General features: G+C 23.6%; 1 protein-coding gene and 1 long non-coding RNA gene across 3 annotated transcripts; one reads left to right on the plus strand and one right to left on the minus strand.

Moving 5' to 3' along the window:
• Positions 1-34: 34 nt before the first annotated feature.
• Positions 35-26,269, minus strand: LOC122511208. Of its 2 annotated transcripts, XM_043626325.1 has the most exons (9): positions 25,979-26,269; positions 13,317-13,813; positions 10,304-10,878; positions 8,010-8,419; positions 7,630-7,927; positions 4,171-4,354; positions 3,956-4,032; positions 3,326-3,690; positions 35-666 (listed from the first exon to the last, which is right to left on the minus strand). In XM_043626325.1, exons 1-9 carry the CDS (start codon positions 26,267-26,269, stop codon positions 313-315), a joined length of 3,051 nt encoding a protein of 1,016 aa, XP_043482260.1. In that variant the 3' UTR covers positions 35-312. The 2 variants fall into 2 exon arrangements, with proteins under 2 accessions (XP_043482260.1, XP_043482258.1); XM_043626323.1 differs by having other exon boundaries at positions 36-666; positions 3,956-4,354.
• Positions 4,262-10,765, plus strand: LOC122511212. Its single transcript, XR_006302497.1, has 3 exons — positions 4,262-4,391; positions 4,775-4,982; positions 10,634-10,765. It is a non-coding gene; the product is annotated as an uncharacterized LOC122511212 (long non-coding RNA).
• Positions 26,270-26,562: the final 293 nt, after the last annotated feature.

Genomic DNA, 26,562 nt, shown 5'->3' on the forward strand with positions numbered 1-26,562 from the left:
GTTATTCTCGTGTAAAATATTTCTTCACACTGTGATAACATTATTGCACTGTCCCTAGGAGTATTTTACGTTCACACTATTATCAGGTTCATTGTAGCAGATTAATTTAAAAATTAACTAATATTCTAAATTTTCAGAATTGGAAAAATAACTTTCAATATTCTCCAAAAAGAAGACTATGTGAAGAGGAGAACTTGTTCTTGTAAAGAACAAATGAATCCAATTTGCTTTTTTTGATTTTAATCGTTAAAATTAAATTGAGCATCAATACCCGTATTCGATTATAGTATTTTAATTTTTTTTTTTTGTGTCTTAAGGTAAGTAACCTAATCCAGCTTCCAAACTAACTGAACTTCTCACGCTAGATGCATTACTTGTCTTTCTTCCCAGACGTCCGCCATTTCCACCGAAAATTGCAGCAATTTCTGCACTTTTCTTTATTGACAGTGCCTCGTGGTGTAAATTGGCTTTTCCCTGACAAGCTTTCGTTGATTTTTTGTGTCTCTCAGTGCCACCGACGTAAACTAATCGACCCTGTGGATCCCTCGCGCTTACCACCAACACTTTTTCACTGTCCGACGAGTGTTGGGACTTTCTTCCTGGACTAAAGAGATCATAATCGAGCGCTAAATTATCGGAACTTCCTCGAGTCGGCGATGGTCTGATCTGTAATACATTTTTGTCTCTTTTATTATTAGAAACTAGCAAATGTTAAGTGATATTCAATTTATTATTATTTGTAAATCACAAAATTTTTTATTTTCAAATTTAAGTTTTTGAATAATTTTATAATCAATATTTAAAAAATTCTCTTATTAAGTACATTATTAATTATTATTGTTAATATTTTCAAAAATTTTATATAATTCTTCGCAAGAATTCAATTATTTTTATATAAATAATAACATTTTTCAGAAGAATTCAATTATTTTTATAAATAGTAAAATTCTTCGCAGCGCAGGAATTCAATTGTTTTCAAAACAATTTTAATAAAACTTCATGAAAGAATTTAATTATTTTCTAAAATTTGAATAAAACTTTTAAAAAAAATCAATTATTTTTTAAATAGTACAATCTTTGCAAACGTTCAATTATTTTCAAAATTTGTAAGAAACTTCTTGTAAAATATTATATTATATTCTATAAAAATTAGAAGATGATGCAATTTGTTCATAAAAATTAAATTATGTCAATTTTTTAAGAAAATTCTTAAAAAATTAAATTTCTTTTTATAGAATTTAAAAACTTATTTTTCAGAATTTTAAATACAATATTTCTTTAAAGAATTCAACTACGTATATTCAAAATTTTGATACAATCTTTGGAAGAATTCAGTAATTATTATAAATATTAAAATTCTTTATAGGAATTCAATTATTTTCAATACAATTTTAATAAAATTTCACGAAAGGATTCAATTAAATTTTTTCCAATTTTTAATAAAACTTTTCGAAAGAATTCAATTATTTTCTAAACTTCTAATAAATTCTTGGAAACAATTAAATTATTTTTAAAAATAGTAAAATTCTTCGCAAAAATTAAATTATTTCTGTAAATAATAAAATTATTCACAGGAATTAAATAATAATTTAATTTTACATACAATTTTAATAAACTTCAATCATGAAATATTTAATTATAATTTTTAATAGACACGATTATTTTAAAAATTAAAAAAAAAATCCATCTTTAATTGGATTATGTACTTTCAAAATTTCTAATTAAAATTAGTCAAAAACTACATTATTTTGGAAAAACAAAAAGAAATTCTTCAAAAGAATTTAATTACTTACAAAAACTCGAATAAAATTCTTTAAAAGAGTTTAATTTTCTATTAATAATTTTAATAAAATTTTAATAGTAAAATTAATTATTAACAAAATCGATTATATTCAATAAATTAAAGAAATTTTTTGAAAGAATTCAATTATTGTTAAAATCTTTAATAGTTTCTATTCTTCAAAATTATTTAATTATTTTCATCACAATTTTAATAAAAATTTCTGAATGATATAAATTATTTTAGAAAATTCCAATAAAATTGTGAGAAGAATTCAATTATTTCCAAACATATTGAGAAAATTCAATAAAGTGTTTAATTTCAATTATTAAGAAACGCGATTATTTTAAAATCTTAAAAAGAATTCTTCATAAAATTCAATTAGGTACTTTCAAAATTTTCAATTAAAATTATTCAAAAAATGAGATTATTTTTAAAAAATTAAAAGAAATTTTTCAAAAGAATTTAATTAGTAATTTTAAAAATTTTAATAAAATTCTTCACAAGAATTCAATATTATATTTTTATAAATAATAAAATTCTTCGAAGGAATTAAATTATTTTCATAAATAATAAAATTCTGCAAAGGAATTCAATTATTTTCATTAATAATAAAATTTTTCGGAAGAATTCAGTTATTTTTAAAATCAATTTTAGTAAAATTTATCGAAAGAATACAATTTTTTTTAAATATTAATTAAATTCAATTATTTTCAGAAATTCTTATAAAATTCTTCGAAAGAATTCAATTATTTTTAATACAATTTTAATAAAATTTCTCAAAAGAATCCAATTATTTTCAAAATCTTTAATAAAATTCTTTCGAAACAATTCAATTATTTTTTTAAATGGTGAAATTCTTTTCAAAAAAACAATTATTTTCTAAAATTTTTAAAATCCTTTAAAACAATTTAATTATTTTTTTAAATAGGTAGGCAAAAAATTAATTAGTTTCAATAAAATTTTACGAAAGAATTTAATTTTTTTCGTAATTCGCTATAAAAAATTTCAAAAGAATTTAATTATTTTCTAACATTGTAATAAGATTCAATAATATTACGTGTTAAATTTCAATTTTTATCAAACACGATTATTTTGAAAATTTGAAAGAAATTGATCATAAAATTCAATTATTTTTGAAATTTTTAAAGAAACTCCATTATTTAAAAAAAATTGAAAGAAATTCTTCAAAAAGAATTTAATTAGAATTATCAAAAATTTTAACATAATTCTTCACATTTTCATTATTATTAAATAATAATCAATTATTTTCCTAAATAAAAAAAATTCTTTGAATGAATTCTATTATTCTCAAATTTTTTGATGAAATTCTTTGCAACAATTTTCAATTCAAAACAATTTTCAAAATTTAAGAAAAAAAATTTGTTAAAAAAGTTAGGAAACAAAAAAGCAAACAACAACTAACTTCAAACTAAGAAAAGATTACCGGAATACAACGATTATTAATATAGATTCTTTTTAAAATATAAGATATAATTATTGTTACTAATGGAATTTTTTAATTTTTAGGGAGAGAAGAGTTACCTTGAGAAATTCGAGACTCCTTGAGGAGGCGATACTTCTGTTGGTCCTTGCAGTTTTCGCACGATCGGAACTTCCGCCACGGCTTATTGTACTCTCCGAGGGAACTATTCCACGTTGTCGGAGCTGCTCCAAAATTGTTGGCTGATCGGGACGACTGGGACAATAGCATTTATTACTCTCCGAACAACTGTCCGTATCACAGGAGCAAACAACTGCCTGCTCTGCTGGAGGTTTTCGCGATAAAGAGCAATAGCATTTATCTGCCGAGATACAGGTACACGTTTCTGAATCGTAACTACATTCACTGCAACTCACGTAGCCGCTGCTACTTCTGTTTGCTCCAATATTGCGATTCCATCTCTTGCCTGGAATAATTACTGATGTCAATCTATTTTTCATCTCTTTCAAAGATTAAATTTAATATAAACCTAAATAATAAATTACTAAGTAGCATATTGAAGTGAAAAGTTTTGGTAGTTGGAAGCAAAAGAAATGAATCAGAATTTAACATAGATTCGATAAATATTTGAATTTATTGATAATTGAAATAACAAACCAATTTGAAGCTAATTTAATTAATTCTCCAAATTGGAGAGAAATGAAAATATAATGGAAAATATTGTTACGTACAGGTATCGCTGTCCTCGGAAGTTGTTTGTCCAATTGCGCCTTTATTCTTCCGCCAGGACGATCTTCTTTTGCCGAGCCTGCTGGCAAGAACACGATTTCTATGATTATTTCTGACATCGCAAGACGAACTACTCCCAAAGCTATCATTTAATTTTCGAGCCGGAAAAATAACAGATGTAAATTCCATTGGACCGCCTTTGAGTCGTGAAACTGACCTTCTGATCGCCCGACCCAGGAGAGAAGGTCGACTAGTTGACCGACGCCTCTGGGGACGACGTCGTCTCCTCATTATACTCGCTGACCTTTGATACAACTCATCCTGAGTCAAGGTTGATGCCAATTTTAAAAGGAACTCCTTGTACAATGGCTTCAAGTCGTTGAATGACATTCCCTCCGGATCTGCGGGAAAAAATACATTTTCAAAAATCAGCAAAAGGTACAAACTGTTCTTCAATTTTTTCTCATTGCTGTTATTATTTTATAACTGTTTTATTTGAACCAAAGGTTTTATTATGTTTTTATTAGAACAAACAAAATTATAATTTATCATTTTTTATTTGAAGTAAAACATTTTTCTTCTTCGTGGAAAAAGATTTTTAATTTATTTTTTTTATTTGGACAAAAATTTTCGTATTTGAATCGAAAAATTCATAAAATGACAACTATTAAAATGATATAGAGTTTGCCAAAAGTTTGTCAAAAAAAAGAAAGAAATTTACAGAAGAAACTAATAAATTCTTTTGATGTCAATTAAAAACGGGATTCTAAATATTTGGATTCATTAAAGTATTTGTGAATAAACAAAGTGATTTATTTTAGATTTTTGAGGCACTTGTGAATTTAATAACACGTCAATGAACCGGTTTTCAAGGAACCAGGAAAATATACACAAGTGTCATTGGAAGACAATCAGAAATAGCGGTATTCGAAATTGGGAACCAAATGAAAGTTATAATTGGGGAAAGAAAGAAACCGGATTTTAGCAAAAATATCAACATGCAAGAGGATTGTTTTTATCAACAAAAAGGTAATTTTTAGAGATATAATTTCAAAATTTTCTTTTAAATTACATTTTAATTATACATTTCAATTCAATCGTGAATTTCAAAAAAGGCTCAACTCGGATTTTTTTCAAATTTCACTTTTTTGCATTACATATATCCATTGACGTTTTCTTAAAAGGAAAATTTCATCTGAAATACTTTTAGCAAAGAGAAATGTATTAGAGTGAATTTTATGAATTTCGAAAAGGGCTCAACTCTGACAACTATAATATCAATTTTCTTGAACTCACTGTTATTAAAAAGACAATTCTTTTTCCATTTTCTCATATGAAATAGCATCTAATTCACCTTTAATCAAAGCTGTTTGAAATAAACAGTTTTTTGTGCCTCCCGTAAATTTTCAAAAAACCGAGTTGAGCCCTTTTCGTAATTCACGATTTAATTATTTCCAAAATTTTCCTCAATTTAATGCTTATCAATACCTAGAATTTTAATGAAATATTCTAAAAGAATTCAATTATTAAAAAAATTTTTTGATAAAATTCTACGCACACATTAAATTATTTTCTTAAATAATAAAAATTTCACAGGAATTCAATTATTTATAAATTTTTTATAAATTTCTTCGCAACAATTCCGTTATTTTCATAGATATTAAAATTTTTTGTGGGGATTCAATTATTTTCATAAGTAATAAAATTATTTTTAAAAACTTAATTATTTATCATAAATAATAAAACTCATTGTAGAATTTCAATTATCAGGGTGGCCATATGTCAGTAAAGTCAGGGAAATGTCAGGGAAAAAAATATTTTGTCAGTAAAGTCGGGGAAATGTCAGGAAAAAAATTTTTTGTCAGTAAAGTCAGGGAAATGTCAGGAAAAATTTTTTTGTCAGGGCAATTAAAGAAGAAGGGAAATGTCAGGAAAAATTTTTTTGTCAGGGCAATTAAAGAAATTAAGACGGTCATGTAATACATTTTTTGCTCTAAACAAAAAAATTTTTGTCAGGGAAATTCGTTGTTATGTCAGTAAAATGTCAGGGAAATTGATAAAGTCAATCTTGAGGCCACCCTGATTATTTTCAATGCAATTTTAATCTAATTCCTCGAAAAATGTAATTTTTCTTTCAAATTTTATTAATATTCGTCAAAAGAATTCAATCATTTAAAAATTCATTGACAAAATTCTTTATGAGCATTAAATTTTATAAGAAACAGGCAATTATTCAATAAATTGTTTTTTTTTGTATTTAAATAATTGAACTCTAGTAGAATTTTCTAATAAAAATTGATTTAAAAATTAATTTCTGTTAAAATTTTAGATTAATTGAATATTTAAAAATTTTTTAAAAATTATTTGAATTTTTTATTTTTAAATATATATTTAATTGAAAAATTTCCGAATAATCGAAATTGTAAATTGAATTGTAATCGAATTGTAAAAAAATGGATTTGAAAATTCTCAAAGAACTTTTTCAAAAATTATTAAAAATAATTTATTTAAAGGAGAATTTCAGTTAAAATTTTAGATAATAATTGAATATTAAGAGCATTATAGCGTGAATTTTTTAAAATAATTGAATTTTGAAAAAGTTTCAAATTTAAAATCTTTGAAAATTGGATTTTTTTTTCTTTTAACCAAAAATTCTGTAAAATTAATTTTTTTGAAAAATTTTAATTACATTTTTTTTTTAAATTATTTGGATTTTTTATTTTCAAATATATATTTAATTGAAGAATTATTTCGAATAATCGATATTTCGTAAAATTGAATTGTAAAAAAGTAGACTTGAAAATTCTCTGAGTACTTTTTCTTGAAGAAGAACTTTTTGTGAAGAAGAATTTTAGTTAACACTTCAGATAATAATAATTGAATATTAAAAGCATTAGGTACCTATAGCGTGGATTTTTAAAAATAATTTAATTTTGAAAAAGTTTCAAATTAAAATCTTTTTCATTTTTTAACCAAAAATTCTATAGAACTAATTTTTTTGAAAAAGTTTAATTTATTTTTTTTTTTTAATTATTTTAATTTTTTATTTTCCAATATTATATTTAATTGAAGAATTTCCGAATAATCGAAATTTCGTAAAATTGAATTATAAACAAATGGATTTAAAAATTCTCAAAGATAGAACTTTTTCGAAAATTATAAAAAATAATTGATTTAAAGAAGAATTCTTGTTATAATTCTAGAAAATAATAATTGAATTGAAATGATGAAAATAATTTTGTAAAAGTTACAGTGACAATATTCTTATAAGTTATTGAATTTCAAAAGATTTAAATTTTAAATTTTTGAAAATCTTAATTCCTATGAATTAAGTAATGATTAAATATTTATTTAAAAATGAAGTTATTTATGTTTTCGAATAGTTTTACAGTTTTTTCAGCAAATTAGGGAAAAATAAAATTTTTGTGTCAACCCGACATTAAATTTATATTTAAAGATCGCGCTTAGATAAAAAAAATAATTAAATTTAAAATAGAAATGTAAATTTGAATTTGAGATTTGGAACATCAACTGCAAAATCGAAATCGAGATTCACTCGGAGAAATGAAATTTGCATTAGAGGGAATTAGAATTAATTTGTCAGTTAGTCCTGGAATTGGGATATAATTTGCATTTCCAAAGAGATCCGTTCATGACCTCAATATTAAATCCTTACCGATAATAGTTGCAAGAATGTCATCGACACTTGTTAATCCCTCTTGATTTCGAAATTCGTCGAATAATTCAGTAAATCCTAACGGTGTTCCTCCCGTAATTGTATTTGGTCGCCTTGTACTTCCCGTTTTCAAGAAACTCCCCCTCCTTGGCAATTCAACACGAGTCATTAAATCGCCCTTATCAACGTCAATATCGCTTTGCGATCTTTTTAATTTTGTCTCCTGCAGACTTTTTAGAGCTTCGTCGGATCTACTCGTTGGTGGCTCACTTCCCGCTCTGCTTCTTCGTCTGGTTCGCTGAAAAAGACAAAAATTTTATATTTTAATAATTATAATAATGTGAGGATAATATTTTCTTTAAGGGCGTAATTTTTTCTACCTGACAACATTGAGGAATGTTGGAGTTAAGATCTTGAAGGAGTTGTTTCTTCATGGGCTTGTCCATGGTGGAAATTCTGTTGGCCTGTCGACAAGAGTAGATATCTTCCTCAGATGCGCAACCCTTTTGATTCCGATGTTCTTGCTGTGGTGGAATGCACTTTGTGTTCCTAGTAATAGATGCGTTTTGATTCATATCAGTTCTTACTGGTTTCCTGGGTGTGTAGATCTCTTCCTGGCCCAAGCTGTAGATCTTATCAGCGTCCCTCAAGTGTTCCTCGTTCAATTTCTCTCGACTGCATCTTTTACTCGACATTTTTTCATAAATAGAGTTCTCTCTACTCCTACACTCCGAATCCTTTTTCTCCAAAGGTTTATTCACTTCTGCCTCGCGGGAAGTTTTATATTTACCTGAAGAAATAATTATTATTATTTTCTCTTTTCATTACTTTTTTATAATTTTATATATTCACAGGCTTCGCACTCATCTACTAAAACCTACTATTGACTACTTTTTTTTACATTATGCTACTATTTGGATACTTTATTTAGATTTCAGTCACTAAAAGCTACTATTTCTGTTTTTTTAGAATTTCCACTACTTTAAATTCGCTAATACTAGAATTAAAAAATTAATTAATCAAAAATTATAATCAAATTCTTTAAAAAAAATCAATTATTTAAAAGAAATATTCGAAATTCAATCATTTTCAATACCTAGTATTTTTATAAAATTTCGCAAAAGAATTCAATTATTTAAAAAAAATTGATAAAATTCACAGAATTTTAAATTTAAATTAAATTAAAATTTATTTAAATTTCCACAGAAATTCAAATAATAGAGAATAGCATTTGCAATAAAATTTCGAAAAAATCAATTATTTAACAAAATTTTTATACAATTCTTCATAAAAACTCAATTACTTTCACTAATAATAACATTTCACACGGAAATTCAATTTTTTAAAATTCTAAGCAAGAATTCAATTATTTTCATAAATAATAAAAATCATCCAAGAATTTCAATTATTTTTAATACTATTTTAAATTAATGAATCGAAAAATTTAATTATTTTCACAAATAAAGTTTTCCACAATAATTCAATTTTTTAAAATTAAATTTTCATAATATTTATTATATTTCGAAAAAATTAATTATTTAAAACAATGTTTATAAAATTCTTATCAAGAATTCAATTATTTTAAAAACTAATACAATTCTTCTCAGGGATTTAATTATTTTTGAAAATTTTAATAAAATTCTTAGCAACTATTCAATTATTTTCATAAATAATAAAATTCATCGCATGATTTCAATTATTTTTAATACTATTTTAAATTAATTAATCGAAAAATTCAATTATTCTTTCAAATAATAAAATTCATCGCAGGATTTCAATTACTTTTAATGCAATTTTACAGGAATTGCTCAAAAAATGTTATTAATCTTGAAAATTTAATTTCAATTCCTCGAAAAAATCAATTATTTAAAAAAATGTTTTTTTTTAAATTTATTAAATTAAATACTGCCGAGTGATCAATTCAATTGACATATTATTATTTTAAAATTGTTTGGAAGACTTTAATTATTTACGAAAACATTAGAATTTTTCATAGGAATTCAATTATTTTCAAATATTTTAATAATTTTTTTCGAAAGAAATCAATTATTTTAAATACAATTTTAATTAAATTTTTTGAAATAATTCAATTATTGTTTTAGATTTTAATAAAATTCTTCCTAAGAATTCAATTAATTACATAAATAATTCTTCAAAAGAATTAAATTATGTCGATAAATAAGAAAATTATTCCCGAGAATTCAATGATTTTGAGGCATTTTAATAAAATTCTTTGCAAAATTCAATTATTTTCATAAATAACAATATTCATCACAAGAATTGATTTATTTTTCAAAGTAATAAATTTCTTCTTGGAAATTCAATTATTTTTAAAAATTCTAATAAAATTGTTCGCAAGAATTCAATTATTTTTATGAATAATTAAATGTTTTTAGGAATTCAATTATTTTCAAAAAAAAATAGTAAAATACCACACAGACATTGTTTAATTATTGTCAAAAATTTTAATAGAATTCTTTGTAGAATTAAATTATCAAAATAAATATTTAAATTCTTTCATAAATGATAAAATTCGTTGCAGGATAAGAAAGAAGTAAATATTTTTGATGAAAATTAGAAAAAAGTACTACTACTTTTTTTTATTTTAAAAACTACTTTTTGCTACTTTTTTATAATTAATTATCGAGTGCGAAGTCTGCATTAAATTTCTTACCCCTGTCACAATTCTCCTCCCGATTAAGATCATATCCCTGATTCTTCTCATAGATTTCCTCATTTTCGTTAATTTTCTTTTGATTATTCTCGTGAGGTGAATTTTTATTTTTTTGATTAAATCTCTCGTACTCGTTACATTTTCGATTATTATCATCATCAGACTGACCGCGGGGAATTTCTATAACCGAGTGAGATTTCATATTGTAAATTTTATTTTTATTATTCATTCGTTCCTCAACTTTTGTGATGTCGCGTCTCTTTTCATTTTTCATTGCCGCTGAATACTTTCGATTGCGCGCTTCTAAAATATCGTCTGGATTGATTTCAGTGAGTCGTTTCTTTCGTCTTGGGACTTTTTCGACAATGAGGGATTTCTTCGTCTCATCCTCGGTAGCACTTGAGATGGAACTCTTCTTCGCCCTTGGCGGCCTAACCGGATGTGGAGCCATAGGTCGTGGTGGCGGCGAACGACGACTGTTTTTAATTCTACTCGCGGGACTCAGATCTCGTGCGCTTGAAATAACCGAGGCAAGAGAAACACAACCAACGCCATTTGTTTGCCGTGGCCTTCTCCTGTGGTAAAATTTTTTTTATTTACTTTGTAATTTTTTATTTAGTTTTATTTAGTTTATTTTGCTTTGCTTAACTTTCCTTTAATATATTTTACTTTACTTTGCTTTGTTTTACTTACTTTTCATTTACTTACTATATTTAAGTAAGACAGGGTTGCCACAGGTCAGGGAATTCAGAGAAAAGTCAGGGACAATAATTTCTTTTTAAATAATTTCATTCTTGAAGAACTATCATAAAATTATTTCTTAGAAATTATTTAACGAATAATTTTACTTGAAAATTTCAAAAATAATTTAATTTTAAAAGAATTGCCTTTACTATTTTCATGAAAAAATGAATTTCAAAAGGTTTTAATATAAAATTTTAGAAGATTTCAATTTCCAATTAATTAAATTAGAAATATTAAAGAACTTAGATGTTTGAAACAATTTTAATAATTCAAATTCTTCTGAATTTGGTTAAATTTTTTAATATATATTTAAAGTTAAATAATTATTAAAAATAATGGATTTATATAGAAAAATTTTATTAATTAAAAACACTAAAAAAATGAATTTTAGAGAAATTATAAATTATTGTAGAATTTCAATTATTTTCATAAATATTAAAATTCTGTTTAAGAACTCAATTATTTTCATAAATTATTAAAAATAATAATGGATTTATAGAAGAATTTTAGTTAAAAACACTAAAAATAATTGAATTTTGAAGAAATTAAAAATAATTAAAGAAATTCAATTTTTTTCAGAAATAATAAAATTCTTCGCAAAAATTCAATTATGTTAAAATTTTGTTGAAAAGTAACAAAATAAAAAAAAAAGTAATAAAATTCTTCGCAAAAGTTCAATTATGATAAAAAAGTTTTGAAAAGTCTTGTAAAAATTACAATTATATTTATGAATATTAAAATTCTTCTCCAAAATGTAATTATTTTCTAAAATTTTAATGAAATTCTTGGCAAAATTTAAATTACTGTCTAACATTTTTTTCAGTTCAATGCTTTTCAATATTTACAATTTTAATAAAATTTTCTAGAAGAGTTCAATTATTTATAAATTTCTTTTATAAAATTCTCCGCAAACCTTTACTTACTTTCATACATAATAAAAATTTCAAAGGAATTCAATTACTTACAAATTTCGTATAAATTTTTTATTTCTTGGTAATAATTCATTTATTTTCATAAATAATAAAATTCTTTTTAGGAATTCAATTATTTTCATAAATATTAAAAATTATCCCAGAATTTCAATTATTTTTAATCGAATTCTCCGAAAAATGTAATTATTCTTAATAGATTTTATTAAAATTCCGCAAAAATTCAATTATTTAAAAATTTGTTCACAAAATTGTTTTTGACTTTTAAATTTTAAGATAACTAAATTATTCAATAAATTATTTATTTTTGGATTTAAACAATTGAATTCTCTTAGAATTTTTTAATCAAAATTAATTTAAAAATTAATTTCAGTTGAAATTTTAGTTAATAATTGAATATTAAAAGCATTATAGAGTGAATTTTAAGAAATAATTGAACTTTGAAAAAGTTTCAAATTAAAAATTTTGAAAACTTGTTTTTCACACTTTTAACTAATAATTCTGAAGAATTAATTTTTTTGAAAAAGATTAAATGTTTTGTTGAAATCATTTGAAGTTTTTATTTTCTAATATATGTTTAATTGAAGAATTTCTAAATAATCAAAATTTCGTAAAATTGAATTGTAAACAAATGGATTTAAAAATTCTCAAGAACTTTTTGAAAAATTTTTAAAAATAATTGATTTAAAAAAGAATTTTTGTTAAAAATTCTAGAAAATTATAATTTAATTGAAATGATGAATATAATTTTGAAGAAGTAACAATATTCTCATAATATAAAATAATGATTTTATAACTCAGACATCTTTTAAATATAAAAAACATGAAGAGATTGATCACTTCGAGTCGATGACTCGGAGTGATCAATTTCTTCATGTTTTTTAATAATATTCTTATAAGTTTTTGAATTTTAAAAAGGTTTGAATTTGAATCTTTTGAAGAATTTCCAATTTCTACGGAAAAATAATAATTAAATATTTATTTAAAAATAAAGTTATTGATTTTTTCAAATAATTTTACAATCAAAGAAATTCGCAAATTTATTAGAACATTTTTTGGAGTATCTAATATTTTTGTCGAGTGAATCAGAATATTCTTTAGGGCCAGGAAAAAAGTAAAAATCAGTCAGGAAAAAGTTTGGAAATCAGGGTAAAATCAGGGAAAAACAAAATTAAATTTTCGTGGCAACCCTGTAATAATAGTTAAAAGAAAGTTTCAATAATTCATCAGTTAAAAATTTTTTTAATTAGTTAATAAAATTTTAATTCTAGTTTAAAAATAATGGAACTATTTTCGTGATATAATTATTAATTTTATTAATTTGTTTTAAGTTTATTTACCTGGTGGCGTCAAGATCGGCAACGAGGGCCCTGTAAAGAGTGGCTGCGGCTGCGATAGCATCCTCTTCGGTGAGACAAGCGAAAGCGTGACACTCGAGGAGGCGAGCAACGCCGGGTCGCCTCATGACAACCGCAAAGATTGGCGGGTAACCTTCGACCTGGCTATTCAAGCCACGCATCGTCCGATAGAGATCTGAGTGCTTCTCATCTCCGGCTGATGTTGAATCGTCGCCGACCAGCGGCATGAAAGCATGATGAACACCGCCGTTTATTGTCTTCCTCGCCCGAAGGCGTAACGCACTCCAAACAGCAATTCTTCGGAATGGATTATTTTTCTCGAAATGCTCCGCACTGCGAAAAGTTAAACCCCGACGGGATACTTCTAATTCAGCGTTCGTCGATTCTTTATTTTGCTCCAGTAGTTGTCGAAGCGGTTCCTGAAGACCACGAACGCTAGCCACACGCCCGCCAACTGGAGCAGCTCCCAAATATTTCACCTGGAAGAAAATCGTATCGAAAATAAATATCGTTTGTTAACGAAGAAAAGGGATGAAAAGTAGAAGAAATTTATAAATTTGTAGAGAGGAACTGGAAAGATAGAGAATCAAAAGGAAGTAGTTTTGCATTTTGGAAAGACGAAAAAATATTGCAACAAAAAATTCGCAAAGGTAAACAATATAGAAATTCTCACCTCTTTTAAACTTCAAATTGCCTCTAATTCGATCAAATTGCGGGCCTCGGATATTATGACTTTTTCGACTTTTCTCGACTATTTTCAAATAATGCGACTTTTATCGACTAACATTAAAAAATTGCGACTTTTTCGGCTTTTCTTACAAATTTTGCGACAAAATACTAAAAGGTTTCGGAGGAATTCAATTATTTTCAATACAATTTTAATAAAATTTCTTGAAAGAATACGATTATTGTTAAAAATATTATTTAAATTCAATTATTTTCAAGAGTTCGAAAAAAATTCAATTATTTTCAATAATTCTTATTAAATTCTGCAAAACAATTCAATTATTTTTATAAATTGTAAAATTCTTGGCAAGAATTCAATTATTTTTGTAAATATTTTTGTCTCTACTAAACGTGACACAATGTATTTTTCTTATGTGAAATTGCAAAAATTGCGTGACAGGGGGGAGGGGGGGGGGGTCGAAAATCTCCAAAAACTGCGTGACATCATTTGTGAATGCTCCCTTTGAGAAATTCAATTATTTTCAGATACAATTTTAATAAAATTTCTATAGGAAAAAATTCAATTATATTCAAAATAATAAGATAACTGAAATAAATTTGTTTAAAAGGATTTAATTTTTTATAAATAATTTTAACATAATTTAATAGGAAAATCGTCAATTACAATTAATAATAAACACGATTACTTCAAAAACTTCAAAGAAATTCTTCTTAAAATTCAATTATTTTCAATATTTTTAGTAAAAATTATTAACAATTTTAATTACATTTTCTCGAATGAATTCAATTATTGAAAAAAATGTTGAAGAATTCAATGATTTTTAGTAAATCGACAATTTAATTATTTCTGAAAACAATTGAATTTTTGAATAGAATTTTATTAAAACTTTTTTAAATAATTGAATCCCTGCGATAAAGTTTATTGTTTATAAAAATAATTAAAATTTTAAAAAATAAGTAAATTTTTGAGAAGAATTTTATTAAAATTGTATTTAAAATAATTGAATTCCTTTGAAAAATATACTATTTATTGATATTATTGAACTCTTTAAGAAGAATTTAAAAACAATGTTTAAAAATAATTTAATTTTCTCTGGAATTCAATTAAACTTGTATTTAAAATAATTGAATTCCAGCGAAAATTTGATTATTTTTAAAATAATAATAATTGAATTCTTGAATTGGATTTTATTAAATTTTTTTTAATAATTGAACTCCTGTTAAAAATTCAATTATTTATTCAATAAAATTATTGAATTTTTACAAGATTTTAAAAAATAATTGAAATTTTTGAAGAGAGGAATTAAAATTGTATTGAAAATAAGTGAAATCCTGATAAGAATTTTATTATTTATATAAAAATAATTGAATTTTTTACGAAGATTTTTATTATTTATAAATTGACTAAATAATTTTATTACAATTATTGAAAATAATGGAATTCTTTATGAAATTCAATTATTTTAAAATGTTTTATAAATACTTTACAAGAATTCAATATACAATTAAAAAGATTTTGAATAATTGAAATTTTGTAAAATTTAATTGTAAATAAATCATTTTTTCAAGTATTTTATTACAATTTTTGAAAATTAACTTTTATAGAATTTTAATTGAAAATTTTGGAAATAATTGAATTCTCAAAAATTTTACTAAATAATCTTCAAGTGTAAATTGAATAAAAATTAAAATGAATGAAAATTCGGTTCTAAAAATAATATTAAAATAAGTTTTGAAAAAAGTAATTCTCTGAATTATTTCGTTCTAATTTTTTAAAATTCAATTATTTTCAATATTTTCAATATTTCAATCATAGGTACTCAAAATTTTTAATTAAAATTCTTAAAAAAATTATTTTTTTTTAAATTATTATTATTATATATAATAATCGTCGTGATTCCAGATTTCCGGATCTCTGTCCACACTTGAAGTTAGTTATAGTTATTCTTTTGTTTTTTATACGTTTTGATAGGAAAAAGGAATATACATATTTAATAGTCTCGACTCTTTGGTAAAAAATCCAAAATTATCAAAAATTCGAAAAAATTCAAAAATCCGATTTTCTTAAAATTCAACATTTTTTCCCCTCTTTTATGGGATTTAGTTTCATTATTTTTGTGCTTTTGGAAAATACTTTACTTATTAAATTGTCTCGACTCTTTGGTAAAAAATCTAAAATTATCGAAAATTATCAAAAATTCAAAAATCCGAATTTCTTAAAATTCAACATTTTTTCCTCTCTTTTATAGAATTTAGCTTCATTATTTTTGTGCTTTTGAAAAATACTTTACTTATTTAATAGTCTCGACTCTTTGGTAAAAAATCTAAAATTATCAAAAATTCGAAAAAATTCAAAAATCCGATTTTCTTAAAATTCAACATTTTTTCCCCTCTTTTATGGGATTTAGTTTCATTATTTTTGTGCTTTTGGAAAATACTTTACTTATTAAATTGTCTCGACTCTTTGGTAAAAAATCTAAAATTATCGAAAATTATCAAAAATTCAAAAATCCGAATTTCTTAAAATTCAACATTTTTTCCTCTCTTTTATAGAATTTAGCTTCATTATTTTTGTGCTTTTGAAAAATACTTTACTTATTTAATAGTCTCGACTCTTTGGTAAAAAATCTAAAATTATCGAAAATTATCAAAAATTCAAAAATCCGAATTTCTTAAAATTCAACATTTTTTCCTCTCTTTTATAGAATTTAGCTTCATTATTTTTGTGCTTTTGAAAAATACTTTACTTATTTCATAGTCTCGACTCTTTGGTAAAAAATCTAAAATTATCAAAAATTCGAAAAAATTCAAAAATCCGATTTTCTTAAAATTCAACATTTTTTCCCCTCTTTTATGGGATTTAGTTTCATTATTTTTGTGCTTTTGGAAAATACTTTACTTATTAAATTGTCTCGACTCTTTGGTAAAAAATCTAAAATTATCGAAAATTATCAAAAATTCAAAAATCCGAATTTCTTAAAATTCAACATTTTTTCCTCTCTTTTATAGAATTTAGCTTCATTATTTTTGTGCTTTTGAAAAATACTTTACTTATTTAATAGTCTCGACTCTTTGGTAAAAAATCTAAAATTATCAAAAATTCGAAAAAATTCAAAAATCCGATTTTCTTAAAATTCAACATTTTTTCCCCTCTTTTATGGGATTTAGTTTCATTATTTTTGTGCTTTTGGAAAATACTTTACTTATTAAATTGTCTCGACTCTTTGGTAAAAAATCTAAAATTATCAAAAATTCGAAAAAATTCAAAAATCCGTTTTTCTTAAAATTCAACATTTTTTCTTCTTTTTTATGGCATTTAGCTTCATTATTTTTGTGCTTTTGGAAAATACTTTACTTATTAAATTGTCTCGACTCTTTGGTAAAAAATGTGAAATTATCGAAAATTATCAAAAATTAAAAAATCCGAATTTCTTAAAATTCAACATTTTTTCCTCTCGTTTATGGGAATTAGCTTCATTATTTTTGTGCTTTTGAAAAATAATTTACTTATTTAATAGTCTCGACTCTTTGGTAAGAAATCTAAAATTATCAAAAATTCGAAAAAATTCAAAAATCCGTTTTTCTTAAAATTCAACATTTTTTCTTCTTTTTTATGGGAATTAGCTTCATTATTTTTGTGCTTTTGGAAAATACTTTACTTATTAAATTGTCTCGACTCTTTGGTAAAAAATGTGAAATTATCGAAAATTATCAAAAATTCAAAAATCCGATTTTCTTAAAATTCAACATTTTTTCTTCTCTTTTACGGGATTTAGCTTCATTATTTTTGTGCTTTTGGAAAATACTTTACTTATTAAATTGTCTCGACTCTTTGGTAACAAATCTAAAATTATCGAAAATTATCAAAAATTCAAAAATCCGATTTTCTTAAAATTCAACATTTTTTCTTCTCTTTTACGGGATTTAGCTTCATTATTTTTGTGCTTTTGGAAAATACTTTACTTATTAAATTGTCTCGACTCTTTGGTAACAAATCTAAAATTATCGAAAATTATCAAAAATTCAAAAATCCGATTTTCTTAAAATTCAACATTTTTTCTTCTTTTTTATGGCATTTAGCTTCATTATTTTTGTGCCTTTGGAAAATACTTTACTTATTAAATTGTCTCGACTCTTTGGTAAAAAATGTGAAATTATCGAAAATTATCAAAAATTCAAAAATCCGAATTTCTTAAAATTCAACATTTTTTCCCCTCTTTTATGGGATTTAGTTTCATTATTTTTGTGCTTTTGGAAAATACTTTACTTATTAAATTGTCTCGACTCTTTGGTAAGAAATCTAAAATTATCAAAAATTCGAAAAAATTCAAAAATCCGTTTTTCTTAAAATTCAACATTTTTTCTTCTTTTTTATGGGAATTAGCTTCATTATTTTTGTGCTTTTGGAAAATACTTTACTTATTAAATTGTCTCGACTCTTTGGTAAAAAATGTGAAATTATCGAAAATTATCAAAAATTCAAAAATCCGATTTTCTTAAAATTCAACATTTTTTCCCCTCTTTTATGGGATTTAGTTTCATTATTTTTGTGCTTTTGGAAAATTTTTAAAAAATTTGATAATTTTTTAAAATATTTGTTTTTAAAAACTCAATTATTTTTCAAAAATTTTATCAAATTTTAATTATTTTTCAAAGATTTTACTAAATTTAAATTATTTTTTAAAAGACTTTACCAAATTTCAATTTTTTGGACATTTTTTAATTGTATGTAATTGTAAAACTATTGTCTTTCAAAAAATTATTTAGAAAAAATTTTAAAAAGTTAATTTAACGAATTTCTCTATTAAAATTTTTGGAAATATTCTACCTTAATATCTTTAAAAAGAAAAATAGACTGTTTCAATTATTATAAAAAATTGAATTTTTGTATTTAAATATTTGAATTACTCTTAGAACTTTCGGAAAATTATTAAAAATTAACATAGATAATTGATTTAGAGATGAAGTTTAGTTCAAAATTGTAGAAAATAATTGAATTTTTCGAATGGTTATAGTTTTAATTTTTAGAAATTATTAAATTTCAGAAGTTGAAATTTTTAATATTTTATTTCCTGTGAAAAAAGAAATAAGAAGTAGGTATTAAAGTATTTATTTAGCAAAATTATTCAAGTTTTGATTAATTGAATTTAGAAATCAATGAAGAATCAGGGAAATACAAAATAAAATTTGTGTGATAACACTAAATTAAATAAACGACTTTTTTCTATTTTTAATCGATTAAAGCTACTTTTTTTGCTTGTTAAAGTCGATCCGAGGCCTGAAATTAGGAATTAGGAAAATTTAAATTCAAATCGAAATCAACTATTTCCAAAATTTAATTTTTCTATTTCTTTTTTTCTTTCACACTCAAAAATTTCAAGACTGAAAATTGAGCTATTAATTATTGTCTAGAATGTAGAGATATTTAGCTCACGACCTCCTTTTCGGTGACTGGGAGATTTATTACGTATAGCGTTTGAATAAATGATTCTTCACGATTAGAGAATTTAATTCAATAATAAAAAAAACTATGCATTTTGCGTTGTTTGCGAATTAACAAGTTCACCGTTTTGCTTTGAAATTAAAATATTTACGCGTATCTCGGGGGGTTTTTTTTATGACATCGAAAAAACATCAGCATAAATAAAACTGACAGTCCGTTAGCGGCTCTCGGTTTACTTAGACTTTTAAGTGAGAAAAACAAATTTCTCACTTTATAGTCTCAGGATGTCGTAACTCATGAAGAACGTGTCTTGGACTTGGAAATTACGTAAAATTCCGTTCTAATAAGTACCTTAAAGGCTTCAGAGCAATGAACTTATAGATTATTCACCTCTCAGAAATCAAAATATGATCAAATGTCTCAAATTCTTATTCTATTTCGTTTTGTTTCAAATAAACTTCGGTGGAAAATTTCTAAAAGTTGATCTAATTTCAAATGTTTTCAATTTCTAACTTTTGTTAATATTTTCATTAACTTTTTTAATTTCGACTTTGAATTTGAATTTATTTCGTTCGATGAAAGTTTTTTTTGCTAAATTGTTTACTGATTTATAATGGAATGATTACTAAATTCTAATGACTTAATTAAATGATTGATTACGATTTGATTTCAATGATCAGACATTAAGTAATCGAAAGGCACAGTGTGAAAAGCAATTCCGACCCATTTCACGAACAATGTACTATAGTTAGTGAAAATCAGATCGCGTGATTTGTCTGTGCACCCACTCGGGAATCAAGTTCAACGTTGCAAATTACGAAACAAACCAGTCTCGAGAGATCAGTAATGCGTGATATTCTCTCGATCCTAAATTCAAACATCCTACTGGAGTTAACGTGGCGTTACAAACGAAACGAAATAATATTTCATATTTTTAATAAACAAAAGTACACACAAAAAACAAATTGCATTCCATTGCAACTTGGAGAGTTTAGGAATTTTCATTTCGCGATTTAAATGATGCGGCTTTGCGTTCTATCAAATGTCGAAAGAAGAAAGTGATTAGTAAATTAGCTCACGAAGAAAACGAATTTCGTTTATTAATAAAAAATTCCGACTAAATTGCAATAAATATTTTCTTCTTTGACAAATAAACATTATTTGGTTGAATTTTTAGTTTTTTTGGGAAAAATGAGAAAAAGAAAAATGAAAATAGAAAAAATGAATTTGAAATAAAAATTGATTCAAAATTATTTGGTTAATAATTTTAATCGTTTTTTAAACGCGTTATTCTATTTCTTATTGTTAAGTAAATAAAAAAAAATTATTTTTTTTAATTTAAATTATTTCCAATACCATTTCAATCAAATTCTTCGCAGATATTTACTTCTTTATTTTATTTTTTTTCTTTTTTTTTTCTTTATTTTCTTTATTTTCTTCTTCGCAAGAATTGAATTATTTTTTACAAATAATAAAATTCTTCATACACGGAGAGAAAAAACAAGGCTTTTCCCTATGAAAAAATATGCATTTAACGCGTGAAAATTATCACAGTAAAAATGCAGGACGCTCACGGGTTTTCCCGGTGAGATTCTTGCAACGAGCTAAGGCCAATAGGGGCTAAGGCATGGCCTAACCGCTAAACGCAAGAAATTCATCGGGAAATCCGGTGAAACTGCTACCTGAAAAAGGCATGAATTGAAGTCACAGGGAAAAGCCTTGTTTTTTCTCTCCGTGTAGGAATTCAATTATTTTCAATACAATTTTTATTTATTAAAATTTCTCGAATGGATTCGATTTATTTTTAAAAATTATAACAGAATTTTTCTAAAAAATTTAATTAATTTCAGAACAATTTAATAAAATTTCACGAAAAGATTTAATTATTTAAAAAAATTTTTAATAAAATTTTTCGAAAGAATTCAATTATTTTTAAAATATTTATGGAAATACTGGAAAGAATTCAATTATTTTCAAAAAATTTAAGGAAATACTGGAAAGAATTCAATTATTTTCAAAAAATTTAAGGAAATACTGGAAAGAATTCAATTATTTTTAGAAAATTGAATAAAATTCTTCGCAAGAATTGAATTATTTTTTTCAAATAATAAAATTCTTCATAGGAATTCAATTATTTTCAATACAATTTTTAATAATATTTCTCGAATGGATTCGATTTATTTACAAAAATTATAATAGAATTTTTCTAAAAAATTTAATTAATTTCAGAAATACTGGAAAGAATTCTATATTATTTTCAAAAAAATTGTTGTAACATTTAAAAATCAAATTTTGAATTGCAATTATTAACATGCACGATTTTATTAAAATCTGTAAAGAAATTCTTCTTGAAAATCAATAATTTTTAACATTTTGAATTAACGTTCATTATTAAACAATCAACCATACTTTCAAAAATGGAAAAAAATTCTTCAGAAGAATTGAATTAATTTTTAATACAATTTTCAATACAATTTTAATAAAATTTCTCTAAAGAATTGAATTATTTAAAAAAAATTTTGATAAAATTGTTAATAAGTATTTTTATATTTTAAATACATTAATTTAAAAATTTGAAATCTTATTTAAATAGAAAAATTTAAGGGTCCAAATTGCATTTAAAATAATTTAATTTCGAATCAGTTTTCTTTTTAAGAATTTTGATTAATTAGTTAATTTTAAAGAGATTTAAATTTAGAATATTTTTTTTAAATCAAAATTTCGTAAAGTTTTTAATAAATTCGCAAAAATTAGGATATAAATATATTTCAATTTTATTGTTTAAAGATTTTAATTTTTTGTATTTTTATAAACAAATAATTGAAAATTTTAGAAATAGAATTGAAATCTTCTGAAATTCTATTAAAAAGAATTGAAGTTTTTTAAAAGAATTTTATTGTAATATTTGTAAATAATAGAGTGAAGTTAATGGCAGTAATTAATTTTTTCAAATAGTAGAAAATAGTGATAATAATAAATAAGTAATGATAGAAAAATCAGAGAAAAAGAGAAACAACATTTTTGTGTCAATCTCGTTAGAATACAAAATAATTATTAAAAAAAATATGAACTTGGCGAACGCTTAAGGGAATTTAATTGATAATGAAATTCGTTGCTATTATTTGAACGTTTAAGGTATAATAATTTCCGGGGAAGAGAAATGTTGAGATTTCATTGCAATTAGCATAAGTGAAATTGTATCGCGAGCTATTTGCTGATGACAATGAGAATTTCGAATTATCCGGAAGTAGCAATTTACATTGTCAATTATTCATAAGTCATTGTTATTAAAAATCTTCTAATCAATTTAAAATTCTTTCTTTGTTTACAAAAACGGTTTTATTATTATGAATTATTTCCATTTCGAAATTGTTCACATTTTTCTTTTTAATTTTAAAGACTAATATTTCTATTTTATTTAAATTCAATTATTTTATTTCAATTCAAATATTTTATTTCAATTCAATTATGTTATTTTAGTTCAAATATTTTATTTCAATTCAATTATTTTATTTCTGTTCTATTATTTTATTTGAGTTCAATTATTTGACTTTAATACGAAGACAATATAATAGCATGATTTTTACAATATTTTGTTTGTTTATCTCTCCCTGTTGATAAATACACGAAGGTTAAATACAAAGCGATATTTGATATTTCACTTGAAAGAAAAGAATGATCTGCTTTTTATGAGCCACATTTCGACCGGTTTCCCATGTCCTCTTAACCCCTTATTACTTTTTGGAACCGATTTTTTTTTCGTCTTCGGGAATAACCGGTTACGAGATTGCATCGGTCCACCTAATTAAGTCAAAAATTTTAATATTTTCCATTTTACTTGAACTTACATGTATCTTTCGCTTGGTTACCCGCAATCAGTCAGAATGACCTACAAGTTTTTTTTTTCTTTTTTATTCTCTGATCCAATTTTAATTATGTATCAGTGAAAGTATATATGGACTTTCAGGGTTTTTTTTCAAAAGATTATTAAAATTGTTACCACGTTAAATGACTTTCATTTCTCAATCAGTTCAACGTAATTTAACATGAAAGAAACTAATTTTTCTATATATCATTTTTCATCATCTTTGTACGATTTGAGATATTAATTAGTTTATGAGAGAGAGAAAGAAATGGATATCAATTTAGATATAAAATATATACTTTTATGTTTCGATAGTTTAGAAACTGAAAAACAATTTTAATTGTATGTGAAAAATGATTGTTTTCTATAATAAAAATAAGAATTTTTTTTTGACAATAGAAAAATTATTAATGATGAGAGAAAAATAATTTTCCTTTTTAAATGTTTTGAATTTTTAAACTAATGTACTGAAATTCATTGAATTCTTGAAAAGTATTTATCAAACAATTTGAAAATAATTAAATTCCTTCAAAACATTTTCTTAAAACTTTTGAAAAAAATTGAATTCTTTCGAAATTTTTTTTTAAATTGAATTGAAAAAAATTGAACTATCGCAAAAAATATTATTATTTATGAAAAGAATCGAATTCCTCAAAACAATGTCATTAAAATTTTTAAAATTAATTGATTTGGTTTGAATAATTTATTTGAATGTTTTTGAAAATAATGGAGTTTTCAATAAATAATTGTAATTAATAATTTTATTATATTTAATTTCATTTAAATTATTTATAGAAAATTAAATTCTTTTAAACAATTTTATTAATTTCTAAAAATTTTTAAATTTGTTTGAAATTGTTTTTGAATCTCGTAAAAATAATAAAAAATTTCGTGAAAATTAAAAAAAAAAATTTTTTTTAATAATTTTAATTTTCAAATCTTCAAAGTAATTGAAATTTGCAAAGAATTTTATTAAAACTTTTGAATTAATAATTAAATTCTTTCGAAAAATGTTTTTAAATTGTGTTCAAAACAATTAAATTTCTGCAAAGAATTTTATTAATTAAAAAAATTATATTCCTTCATAGAATTTAATTAAATAGAAAAAATTTAAAATCCTGAAAATAATTGAATTTTATAAAGAGTTTCATAATTTTTTAAAAATGTAATCAATTTTGTTAGTAATTGTAATTAATAATTTTATTATATTTAATTTCATTAAAATTATTTATAGAAAATTAAATTTTTTTAAACAATTTTATTAGTCTTTGTAAATAATTAATTTTTTTTTAAGAATTACTTTAAATTTCTTAAACATACTGTAGTTTTTTTAAATAATTTTAATTGAAAATTTTGAAAATGATGAAAATCTATTAAGAATTTCATCAAAACTTCTGAGAATAATTGAATTTTTTAGAAAAATTCTATTTTTAATTTTTAAAAATAATTGAACTCGTTTAGAGAAATTTTATTAAAATTTTCTAAAAAATAATTGAATTTCTGAGAAGAATTTTATTATTTATAAAAATATTTGATTTCTTGCGAAGAAATTTATAGAAATTTTAGGAAATAATTGAATTCTTTCGAAAAATTGCATTAATACTTTTTTTAAAAAATTGAATCCTTTCGTGAAGTTTTATTAAAATTATTTTGAAAATAATTGCATTTTTTTTAGAAAAATTCTATTACAATTTTGTAAAATAATTGAACCAATTCGAAAAATTTCATTAAAATTGTATTAAAAATAATTGAATTCCTAAGAAAAATTTTATTATTTATAAAAATAATTGAAATTCTGCGAAGAATTTGATGGAAATTTTAGGAAATAATTGGATTCTTTCCAACAATTTTTTAAAAAAAAATTTTGAATAATTGTGAATCGTTTCGTGAAATTTCATTCAAATTGTTTTGAAAATAATTGAACTTTTTTAGAAAAATTTTATTAAAATTTTTGAAAATAATTGAAACCATTCGAGAAATTTTATAAAAATTGTATTGAAAATAATTGAATTCTTAAGAAGAATTTGATTATGTTTATAAAAATAATTGAATTCTTGCAAAGAATTTGAAAATTTTTAAGAATAATTAAATTGAAGAATATTTAATTATGTACTTAATAAGTGAATTTTTAAAATTTTGATTCTGAAACTATATTCAAAAATTGATGTTTACATTTAAAAATGTAAAATTTACTAGTATTTGTAATTTTTTTAAAAATCAAGAAATTATTGACGTTGAGAGAAAAATTGATAAAACAAAATAATAATTGAGAGTATGGAAAGAAATTTGTTTCTTGAATAAGGAAAAGGAAAAATTCTCCACTTTTCTTTGTAACGTAATGATCTTCACCAAAGATAGAAGTTGATCAATCTTTTAACGAGATTGTCGTCACAGATGAAAACGAGATTCTGAGTCGAAAGAGAGAGGAATTAACAAATATGTCTGATTTCAGGGAAACTGGTGATGCGAGAGGAATCTGCCAAGCTATAAATGATGGATTAGTATAGCGGTATATGGAACGAGCGTCATTTTATAAATACACTATTAAGGACTCATTGCACAAACCGTTTTATATACTCATGATAAATAGTGGAAAAAAGAAGGAAAAAAAATTGCAGAAGAAAACATCTGGCGTTTGGTTGTTTTTACCGGTAAAATTGCAGCAGCACATTCTCCAGGTGTTCCGCTTTCGGCCTCCACAGAAGCGAACATCGACTCGATACGAGCCTGGACAGCGTTGTTGATCTTCCTCTGCTCCTCGGAGCTGATGTCCTCTGAATCATGATCAACTCCGTTTGCAATTATCGGATACCAGCCTCCATTAGCTGAGCTGCAGATGGACCTTAACTCATCGAAAAGAGCATCGATTTGTGCTTTACTTTTCATTGAGCACACTGACGGTGCTTCGGCCAATCGGAAACCATCGTCACAACACGACATCCTGCTTCTTTTTCTTTTTCTTCTTCTTCTTTTTTTTAATGAGAATCTTTTGTGGCTTCTGAGATCTGGCTATCCAACTCTTGGTAAATGAGACACTTCCGTTAATATCAATTTCTCCGGCTTCTCACCTCCTGAAAATTGAAAGATGAATGAAAAGAAATTGGAACAAAATTTTTCAAAGGTATTAAGAAAACAAATTTTTTGCTTTTTTGAACTTTTGTCGATATTTATAACAAAAAAAATTCTATTTTTAGTACAAGGTTGTCACAAGTCAGGGAAAAGTCAACGAATTT

The sequence above is a fragment of the Leptopilina heterotoma genome, unplaced genomic scaffold (genome assembly GCF_015476425.1).
Source record: "Leptopilina heterotoma isolate Lh14 unplaced genomic scaffold, ASM1547642v1 Lhet_81, whole genome shotgun sequence".
NCBI lineage: Eukaryota > Metazoa > Arthropoda > Insecta > Hymenoptera > Figitidae > Leptopilina > Leptopilina heterotoma.